General features: G+C 32.9%; 1 protein-coding gene across 1 annotated transcript; it reads left to right on the top strand.

Annotated features, from left to right (window-relative positions):
* Positions 1–628: 628 nt before the first annotated feature.
* On the top strand, positions 629–5,470 carry LOC112010383 (signal peptidase complex subunit 3B). The gene is made up of 6 exons (XM_024042724.2): positions 629–804; positions 932–979; positions 3,472–3,534; positions 4,246–4,299; positions 4,557–4,643; positions 4,734–5,470. The coding sequence occupies exons 1-6, from the start codon at positions 679–681 to the stop codon at positions 4,857–4,859; spliced, it is 504 nt and encodes a 167-aa protein (XP_023898492.1). The 5' UTR covers positions 629–678; the 3' UTR covers positions 4,860–5,470.
* Positions 5,471–11,133: the final 5,663 nt, after the last annotated feature.

Raw genomic sequence — 11,133 nt, 5'->3', positions numbered from 1 at the left:
GTCAGAAGTCCCCCCTGTTTTCTTCGTTTCTACATTATATACTTCGTTTCTTTTCTAGTTTCCTTTGTACACGTGTAGTTCTTATCCTGGGGGCTCCTTTCTGTCCCATCTAGTCCCTACTGGAACTTTCAGCTTAGTGGTCATAAAACTGCTTAGTTACTATTCAGGTATCACCTCCACATTAATGCGGCCAGAGTGTTAGGTGGACAGCATTTAATGAGGAGGTGATAGACTTTAGTAGATATTTTCTACCTTCTCCGACGCCTCTTTAAGCTATATCCAACTTCCCATTCAGCTACAACCTGGCAGAATCTTTCAGTCAGTACGAAGGTTACCTTCACCTCGGACTTTGGCGTCCTCGGACGTATGCTATGCCACTGTATATAACACCTGTTTATACCTTTCATATCACCTATTTGACGTGAATAAAACTTCTGTAGGCTGTCATCGGACAACTGCGTGGTCTCGGATCGGGCCTTTGGGCCCTGAGCCCAATTCTGAGGGCTACTATACCTTTTTTAGGTAACAGGCCCCACAATAGCCCCTCAAAATCTCGTTTTTTGCCATCTCGGAAAAAAGGAGATTTTGATATCCAGCCCTCATTTAATTCGTAGGTTTCCCCTTTTTACAAAACCAAAAACCCTCTCAAGAAACCACCAAGAACACACAAGACCAAAAATGCATTCATTTGGGTACAGAGCCAATGCTCTGCTAACCTTTGCAGTGACCATCCTAGCTCTCATGTGTGCTATGGCCTCTTTCTCTGACAACCTCAACCACCCATCTCCCTCTTCCAGTGTTCAGGTCCTTCTTTATTTTATTTTTTTCTGTCTTTTGGGTATTTTTAATTTATGGTTTTTGATTCATTTCCTTTGATAGATCTGTGTTTCTTTAACTTTTGATTTGTTTTCTTGTGGGTTTTGGGTTTTAGGTGTTGAACGTTAATTGGTTCCAGAAGCAACCAAATGGGAATGACGAGGTAATTCTTGTTTTTGAAAATGTTGTCTTTTTTATTAAATATCTGGTTATTTGTGAATTAAGCTGCAAATTTTTGTTTGAAATCTGTCACAGTTTTAATGGGCTTTGTGGGATTTGATTTGTTTTCACTTGTTTGTGGGTAATTAATGAACAAGACTCGAAATTTGTTTGAACCATGGTGTAGGCTTTGATGGGTTTTTTGAATTTCAGTTTGTCATTGCTAATTGTTGTTTTTGTTATTTTATTAAATTAGGCCTCAGATTTGTTGTGATATTCTATGGAGGTTAATGGGTTTGTTTGGTTTTGAGTCATATGCATGTCATTTTATGAGATTGGAAATGAAGTAATATGTTTTATTTATCTGTGGAATTGTTTGAATGATGGTCTCTTTGAGGTCTATTCTCTAGCCCAACAGAGGATACCACATGTTTATGTGACTTCTTATGTCTGTTGGACGTATTTGCACTAAGGCTTTGAATTTCGAGTCCAGTAGTTTGGTCTGTTGATAATCAGTTTATGGATCACTATGTTTCTATACTTATGTGCAGCTTTGCATAGGATTTGCTTCTCTTAAATATTGGACTAATTCCTTGGGCTTTTTTTGGTAATTGTTTTTGATCTGACTAATAAGAAATAACATCATGGCTAATGATGTTTTGCAATGATGGTTGTCATGTTATCATCTCTGCTAAAGGAGGGTGTCAATATCCAGTTTATCTGATGTCAAAAATGCATTTTTAAAGGTCAAAATAATGCAAAATAGCACTGCAACATCAAGAGAAGGGGTGCCTCCTCACAAACGGGGTTGCAGTGACTAGGCCCGGGTGACTCTTTACCAAAAACACAAGTCTCTGTGGAGTCGTAACCATGTATGGGGTGACCCTTGTAAAGTTGGTTACTCCGCCGTTGCTGGATTGGTCCAAATCTAAGGTAGAGCATCCTTAAAATTACAGATAGGATGATATATCATTTTCTTCATTAGCCTCCAAAGCCTTCCCTTTGTTTTTAAATTTAACTTTTTGGATCCTGGTTTCAGACCTGATACTTATCCCAAATACTTCCCAATTACCAATGTTGAGTACTAACAGTACAACCAATGTTGGCACCCTAGAACCTTGGGAGGAGATGTCATAGTGGTAGGATCATGTTACTTGCTGTATCATTATTGAATATAGAGCACATTCCATCTTACAGCAAAGGATGATGTGATTTACATTTTCTTCTATCATTTGGTGTAGCGATAAATGTTAAGATATCATTGAAGTTGACTTCGTTTTTGTAGCAGCTTTCTAGACTGTGGAATTCACAGGTATGCTTTAGATGACCATACTATCTAAGAAAAATTACTGTAAACTGCTAGGAACACATTCTTTGATAAGATTCAAAGGCAGAAGACAATTGCATTTACAATATATTTGGATAGGAGAGAGGAGAGGGGAGAGGGGAGAGGGAGTAGAGGGACATGGGCTTAGGTTTTACATTCCCCTTGTTTGGATGTTTTTTGAAAGGGAAAGGGAAAGGATTTGTTGGGGTTGAAGGGCTTCCTCATCCCTCTAAACCCCTTCTTTCAATTTCATTAAATTGGGGGAATTTTTTTTGGGGGGTGGGGGGCGGCAGGGATTCTAGTTTAATGATTTTTATGTACTTCCAACTTTGCCCTTAATAAATATTAAGTATAGAATTTAATAAATGAAAGGTTTACTTGTCCCTTTTTTATATATATATATATATATATATATTATGATTATTATCTTTTCCTGTCCTTTCCATACTACAACCAAACAAGGGTTTGGGTTATCTACTCCCCTCTCCACCCTTCTAATTTTTAATACATCCAAATGAGGGGAGGGATGTCTTCTCTACTCTACTCTCTACTTCTCTCCTCTCCTCTCCTCTCCAAACTTCCAAAAATATTGTTAGGGAGCAGAGTTTGATCTTGAGGAAGGAAAAAGCAAGTAAGCCTTATAGAGGATTATAGAAGAGGAGATTCTTTTGCTTCTTATTAGGCTTATTATGTCCTGATCAGCCGTGAAGTAACTACTGTAGGTTTTTGGAGTGAGAGAGATCAAATCATTATAGCTTCTTTCCTTCACAAATGAATAATTACCATATGTACTACTCAAAACCTTTTAGGTGTATTATTGTTTGCTTTTGTTCTTTGATACAATCTATTTTGTGAAAGAAATTCTTCTTCTACCCAAAACATACCCAATGTTGTTTGAAGCTTCCTGTAATTGCTTATCTTTTAACGTTATTAGATGCTCAAATGCTGAGAGTGACTGTTACTCTAGCGGGTGACTTTCAATATGTTGAATTAAGGTCAATGATCTCAATTAAGCTAGGAGATGCTTGTTATGTATTTCTGGTGGCAAGATAACTTTTTGAAGGTGTTTTGAGTCCACATCAAGCTTGAACAATATTTCCTCTGTATTCTCTATTCGCCTATTAGTTATTGGTTCTAATTGAAGTATCGTGTCTTCCACTTTTGTGCAGGTCAGCTTGACATTGAATATATCAGCAGACTTACAGTCATTGTTTACATGGAATACGAAGCAGGTTAACCATTTGACAATTTCTTGTGTTTCAATTTTGCAATTCTTCTTACTCATGCTGTACAGACTGCTTTTAATTGTATTTGTGTACAAAAGAGGGTTGTCTGAAATTAATGTTTGGGAAACGCTATGGATTTATCATGCTCACAGCTCATATATGCAGTATAAATATGTGCTTTTTTTTTTTTTGGTTTGTCTGTTTGTTTGTTTGTTTTTATTTTTTTATTTTATAAGTATATATGGAGTATAAATAGAGGTTCTGGCTAAGATGTTTGGTGTCCAAAACTCCAGGTGTCTGATTAGGTATATGTTTTAAAGATTGATAATTTGATATATTTGCACTGAGTTTTAGAATTTCTTAAAATTGCTATTTTCTATTGATGCTAATTCTAAAGTATTCATATGTGCGGCTTTGAATAAGAGTTTGGGATCCATCATTCTAGATATCCTGTTTAGTGTATCTTAAAGATTGATTTAATTGTACAGAAACTTTTCATATTTCTTTCTTTCCCTCTGTTTTGTTTGGTTGGTGTTATTTTCCTATGATTTTCATGAAAGTTGAAAATCTTTATAAAACACTGCATGCCAAATCATATTAATGGAATTGCTTGAATATAATTGACTCTTCACTGAGGTTCCTGCCAATTATTCTTTTATACTAATATTAATTAAGTTCAAAGCTGATTTAGAATTTTTATCCATTGTATCTTTTCAGGTTTTTGTATTTCTAGCTGCCGAGTATGAAACCTCAAAGAATTCCTTAAATCAGGTAAGCTTTGGCATTTGGCTGCATTTTTATTTTTGAGTCCCCCGTATCCTGTTGTGTTGAGTATTTATGGTTTAGTATTTCATTTCTAGAGATGTATTGGACTAGAAATTGTTGGTCTTTTACATGTTCCCAATTGCCTATGTCAGTGCCATGACAGCCTGCATGGCATGCCCACTTGACTATTGTTATATATTTCATGTTTTGCTGCACAAATACCATGTCCATTGCATGATTTGTTTTGAAATTTCATTTTGCAGATTTCACTTTGGGATGGCATTATAGCTTCTAAAGAGCATGCAAAGTTTTGGACACATACCTCTAACAAATATCGTTTTATTGATCAGGTATGCTGCCTTTATGTAGTAGTCTTACTCAATTCTCTCATACACTTTCTTGGCTTATGAGAAAATTAATTTCTCCTTTCATTTGTGCAGGGAAGCAACCTTCGTGGTAAAGAGTTTAACTTGACATTGCATTGGCATGTCATGCCCAAGACTGGCAAGATGTTTGCGGACAAACTAGTCATGTCCGGATACCGCTTGCCGAAGGAATATAGATGAGATTTCTTGTGTATGTTGTTGCTGTAACTTCAGCCTTTTTTATATGGGGATACAAAAGGTCAGCTGAATTAGGTCATAAACAGGCAAAGTTACATGTTTTAGAGACAGAAAATGAATATTGCTTGCAATTTTAGACCCACAAAATATTGTTGCCAGTTTTTCAGTTTCTTCCTCCTGCCCCACAACCTTTTGCCCCATGCTCACATAAGGCATACCTATAAAACTCAGTTACTGAATAGGCTTACCTATCAAAACACACACACATGTTTATTTTTATAGGCCTTTCTAGGCTGACTAGTCAAAGCATGGAATTAATTGCCAATAATTTTGTTTTGTATATGCATTTCATCGTCAGTGGGATTTTCATGATGGCTTGTCTTGCCAGTCATAGTCATAGGCTTTTGCCAAGGAGAGCTTTATTCTTCCTCATTGTATGAGATGGAGCATAGACGAGGTTGCAACTTGCAATTCAATGGGAGATACATGCAACGATTGTAACATGGATGTTATACTGACAAAATTTTGCAACAATGTTATCCTACTGATTGGTGGTTTAAAATTCTGAAATTGGGTTCAAGTGATAGGCGATAGCCCAATAGTAACTTTTATAATGTTTCATGTTTGTGGTTCGATTCCTATCTTTCACTTCTCTACTATGTCTATCTACCTTTCTTTTATCTACTTATTAAGATAGGAATTACAAAATTAAATTAACAAATTTTGTGGACAAATTTTCAAGTATAGCTTATTCTTTTAAGTTAGATTCTTTCACAATTTGGTCCAATAATTTTTTTTAAATGCTAAAATTTTACCTTCTAAAGTTTTGGATTAAAATAAAACTATTAATAAATCTTTAAATGATAGCATAACAATTTCAATTTAAATTCAAATCTTAGGGGTTGAAATGTAACAATCAAGCTGAAAGTTGTGTAGCATTGTAGCATTGCCCTGTTCTCCCATGAAGGAGAATTTGGATTCAATTCCTCTTCCCTACTTAAAGAAAGCAAAAAAAAAAAAAAAAAAAAAAAAGGGTGTCACGATTAAAGCTTGTGAACAAATTTTTATAAGCAAACATGAGATGAATTTTCCCCTCCGGTGGATAAATTGGCAACTTTATTTAATTAGAGACAAAGTTTGGCTATAAACTTTGTTGTAATCTAAGCCTATAATTCCTCTCTATATCTTTTTAAGAACAAAATTTGGTTACAACTTTACTCAATATTTTTTTAATGGACATAAATTTTGACAAATTTATCACTGGATTACATTTTCTTCTTATATCCTCTAAACTTGTAAAATTTCTAAAAGATTGAAAATAAAAAACTATGTCATTAATGAAATATTAAAATTTTAAATTTTTGTAGTAAATTATACATAAAAAATAAGTTTATATATTGAATAATAAATAACATTCAATTAATATGAAATTTAATATGTGTGTTAAGAATATAAAAAAAATGTAATTCAAAATATTTTCAAAATATGTAATCATGTTAATTTTTTTAGGGGAATTTGTAGTCTTAAGTTACAATTAAATTTGTAGCCAAACTTTGTCATCTTATTATTGAATTTGAATTTTGACAAAACCACCGTTGGATTACATTTCTTCTTATATCTTCCATATTTGTAAATTTTACAAAAAAAATAAAAATTAATAACTATGTCATCAATCAAATATTTAAATTTCAAATTTTTGTACTTTAAAATTATTTTTCTAAAGTTTATTGATCAAATGGTAAAAGAAATCTAATTGACATGAAATTTTACGTATTAAAAACATTAAGAACATATATCCCAATAGTTAGAATTTCAAAATATATAATCATGTTAATCTTTAAAATAGAAATTGTAGTATTAAATTACAATAAAATTTGTAACCAAACTTTATTCTTTAACTAAAAGGAATTCTTAAGAGTATTTACATTATGAGCGGCCAAGGGCATATTTTTATCATTTTATGCCCCTTTGGTCATTAATTAAGAAGTTTGTTACAAACAATCAAAAATAGGACAATGTCAATGTTCTTCCAAGGGGATTCCTCTTGCCTTAACCTCTCGGAAGGCGTAGTCTTATCGTGCAAAATATATATTTTTTGTAAAACATAATGCATTTGTCCAACGCCAATCGCTAAGATAAATCGTTTTCTTTATAAGAGGACACATTTTAACCTTACTATAGGGACAAAATTTAAATGCGCAGTCGTAGGTGCAAATGAATATACTAACTTCCTTAATTAAATTCAAATTTTCAATCACTTAGTTGCATTAAATTTAATTAGAAAGTGTAATATACTGCATCTAAAGACATAATGATTTATAAAATTCGGATAAAGTTTAATTATAAAATTGGTTATAGTCTAAGGCAACAACCTTTCTTAATATCTTTTTTTTTAGGTGAATTTTGAGAATTCCACTATTGAATTACATCTTTTTCTTATATTTTCCACGTTTGCAAAATTTCTAGAAAATTAAAGATCAATAGTTATGCTATCAATAAATTGTTTAAATTGCTAATGTTTGTAGTTTAAAATTATGCATAAAATATAAGCATGTAGATCATATAGTATGTAATATCCGATTAACATAAAATTTGACACGTGTATTAAGAGTGTAAAGAACATGTAATCCAATTGTTAGATTTTCAAAATATGTAGTAATGATTATTTTATTGAATAAGATTTGTAGTCTTAGATTACAACTAATTTTGTAACTAAACTTTGTCCATAAAATTTTAAAAAATATCTCATGCATGAGATATATATGTATGGACAAAATTTTGTTTCAAACTTGATTATAGTCTAAATTAATATGATTATATATTTTAAAAATCCAATCATTGAATTGCATATTCTTAATGTTCTTAACAAACATATAAATTTATGTGTTAATCGAATTTTATTTTCTATTCGATCTATAAACTTATATTTGATGCATAATTTTAGACTACAAAAATTTGAAATTTAAACATTTTATTGATGACATAGTTATTGATTTTTGATCTTCTAAAAATTTTGCAAACATAGAGGATATTAGAAAATAATATAATCTAAAAGACAAAATTTAGCTACAAAATTGATTATAGTCTAAGGCTATAACCTTACTCAATATATTTTAACAAATTCACCATTGGATTATATTTTCTTCTTATATTCTCCATACTTGCGAAATTTCTAGAAAATTAAAAATCAATAGTTATGTCATCAATAAATTGTTTAAACTGCAAATTTTTGTAGTTTAAAATCATACATAAAATATAAGCTTATAAATCAAATAGTAAATAATATCTAATTAACACAAAATTTGACGTATGTATTAAGAGTGTAAAAAACGTACAATTCAACGGTTAGATTTTTAAAATCTACAGTAATGTTTATTTTATTGAACAAGGTTGTAGCCTTAAATTACAACTAATTTTGTAGCTAAACCTAATCTAAATGTGAATTTGTTAAAATTCACATCCAATAAAAAGATATTGAGTGGAATTGTAGGCTTAAGCTACTACCAAGTTTGTTGCAAAAATTTTTCCTATATGTATTCTCCATTTCACAACATTTATTGCAAAAATTTTAAAAAAAAATTATAAATCTGACTCATAAGATAATGGAAAATTTTTGAAACTCTTAAAACTTCTCTAATATATTTTCATTGGATATAAATTTTGAAATCTAATAATTAGATTGCATTTTCTTATTAGTTACTAGCCTCTGAGCACGCACTCATGCGCATGCTTAGAGGCTCTTTTAGTTTTATTTTTTTGGTAAAGGTTAATAATTTACATCTATTATAATTTAGAATTTTTTTTTTTAAATTTTATGTTTTAAACAAATAAAAAGGATAAATTTTAGAGATAAGCAATAACTGTAATTTTTTTTTTGAACGTGAAGAGAAAAAAATCCGAAATTTTAGGAGTTTTCTTTTTGAATTAAAAATAAATTTTTTATTTGACATTTATGACATTATTTCTAAATGAAGTTACCTTTTATTGCAAAGACAACAAAAGAAATAATAACGATAAGTAATGAGATCAAAGAAGGAAAAGATTAGTCTGCCGTGTTCAGTTGTGTTACAGGACTAAGACCAGGGAGGGAACCACTTCCTCAACGTGGATAACCTCGCAGGAGAATCCTGCTGTAGAAATTATCCACTTTGAGGAAACGGGCCTGAATGACTTATGCCTAAACAAATCCTTTATCCTTAACAGAGGGTAGGCTTTTAGAGGGAGAGAAGGAATTAGCCTATTGGTGCATGCCTGCCATTCTACACACTCTATTTTTCTTCATGATTCTCTTTCTCTTTTTCTTGGCTTTGTTACTTTGATTCTTTTTCCACTCTTTTCTTTTCTTTCTTAGTGCTTGCTTATGTAGTGTTATGGTGATGGTGGTGCTGTAATTCTCTCCTAGTGGTTGTTACTGTTTTGATAATGCCACTATGCACGACGAGGGCCTTTTATATACTGCCTGCTGTAACAGGTTTTTACCATTTTACCCTTTAACTACTTTTGTCTGGGTGTGGGTGTCCTTCCTAACCACTCACTGGTTTGTTAGCTGTCCATCCACCACCACTTACCTGTGCTAGCTGTGCCACTCTCCATTACCAAACAAAGAAAACTGTTTTGTTTGCTTGTCCATCGTGGCATTCTTATCCACAGCAGGGTGGGTATTCTCTCTTACTATCCCTCATAGTATGAACCTAGTGGTTCCAACTCATCCTTTTATTTTTTGGGTGATATGTCATCCCAGTAGAACATTTCTCCCAAAAGGGTTTGAGCGGGAACCCCATAATAGACTCTCCCTTCTCCCCACCGCTAGACCATACCCTCTCTTACTTCTGATCCATGACCCACCACTCCTATATTGGTTGGGTACAGGTTGGTAGTGTCTGGGCCTTGTGTGTGCTCCACTTCCGTGTATATCCAAAGCTTGTCTACTACTCATGGGTTTGCCATGGTCTAGAGGTTCGTCTGTGCATTTTGCCGCTCATTCTTGACTTCTTATGGCATGAACGGTTTTATGATTCTCCATTCTTTATAGCTTGCTTTCTTCAAGGGCTAGGCCTTGCTTGATTGCGGGCTTTTCTTCCCTTTAGCTCACCTTTTGCTCATTCCGTTGGCTTAGTAGTATTCCTGCCACACCATCCTGTTGTGGTGTTATTTGATCCATGCTTACTGGGCCTTTTTTGGGCTTGCTGTATGCTCTTCTTTTACTTGATTATGGTGACCCATCATTGCTATTGGGTCTTCATTCATACTACTTGGACTTCCTTGACCCATTACATTGTTTGTGAGCTCCCTTGGCCTATTTCTCTCATTGGGCATCCTTGACCCGTTTTCAATTCTGCATTCTTATGAGTTTTTACTAACTCTTTTAGGCTTCCTTGGCCTAAATACCATATCTTTCATCTTTGAGGTTCATAGGTTTCCATCAACCCATTTTTCACTTACTTTATTACTTCGGGTCTGCAGTGGCTCACTCTTACTTTTCTACATCACATAATGTCCATGGGTTTACTATTTCTTTCTCTAGGCTCCTTTAGGCCCATTTACTTTTCTCAAGGCCAATTTATTTACTTTATGGGCCCATAAGAGTTTTTCTCCAAATTAGTGTTTTTATTTTTTTTTTATTTTTATAGATAATATAGCACTGATATATCATTGAACTGGTGCAGGATATAGCTATCCACAGAGAGGAGTATGTCTGTCAAAACATCCAAACAGCCATCACAGTGTTCTTCGTAAATCCATTCTCGCAAGTCACACCTCGAAGTTTCTCTTCTTCACTCTCTCTCTCTCTCTCTCTCTCTCTCTCTCTCTCTGGGATTTCTCTCCACAAATCAAAGGTACCAAACCCTAATCTCTAACTATCTCTCCATATCAACACACACACACATATGTTACATAATAAAAGTATGGAATTAGCTTATGTTCTGTTTGGTTACTGAGAAACAGTAGGAAATGAAAAAGAATAAGAAAAAAAAGGAACTTAAAAAGAAAAATGGAAAATGAAAAAACTTTGAATCTGAAATTTTTTATTTCATCTTTGTTATACTATTCGTCTTGTTCAATTTTAGCTTTGCTCTTGTTCCAGTTCTCTAATTAGCTTCACTTATTCTGGATTTATTTTTTATTTTTAGAATTGGAACTCGAGATTTTAAATCTAGCAGTAGATAAACGAATCAGTTCACGAATTTTGTTAATGGAATCTCTAATTTTATTTTTTTTGTGTGTAAAATTAAATTTTTGAAAAAAAAATCTTTTTGTTTTCGTTTTGGTTTTCTTG

The sequence above is a fragment of the Quercus suber genome, unplaced genomic scaffold (genome assembly GCF_002906115.3).
Source record: "Quercus suber isolate HL8 unplaced genomic scaffold, Cork oak 2.0 scaffold_216, whole genome shotgun sequence".
Lineage (NCBI taxonomy): Eukaryota > Viridiplantae > Streptophyta > Magnoliopsida > Fagales > Fagaceae > Quercus > Quercus suber.
This window is presented reverse-complemented; position numbering and strand designations above follow the sequence as displayed.

Excerpts from the sequence above, each read along its gene's own strand:
- LOC112010383 (XM_024042724.2), top strand. The coding sequence starts at position 679 with ATGCATTCATTTGGGTACAGAGCCAATGCTCTGCTAACCTTTGCAGTG. Across the intron at positions 980-3,471 it reads AACCAAATGGGAATGACGAG|GTCAGCTTGACATTGAATAT; the intron begins GTAATTCTTGTT and ends ACTTTTGTGCAG. Across the intron at positions 4,300-4,556 it reads CAAAGAATTCCTTAAATCAG|ATTTCACTTTGGGATGGCAT; the intron begins GTAAGCTTTGGC and ends TTCATTTTGCAG.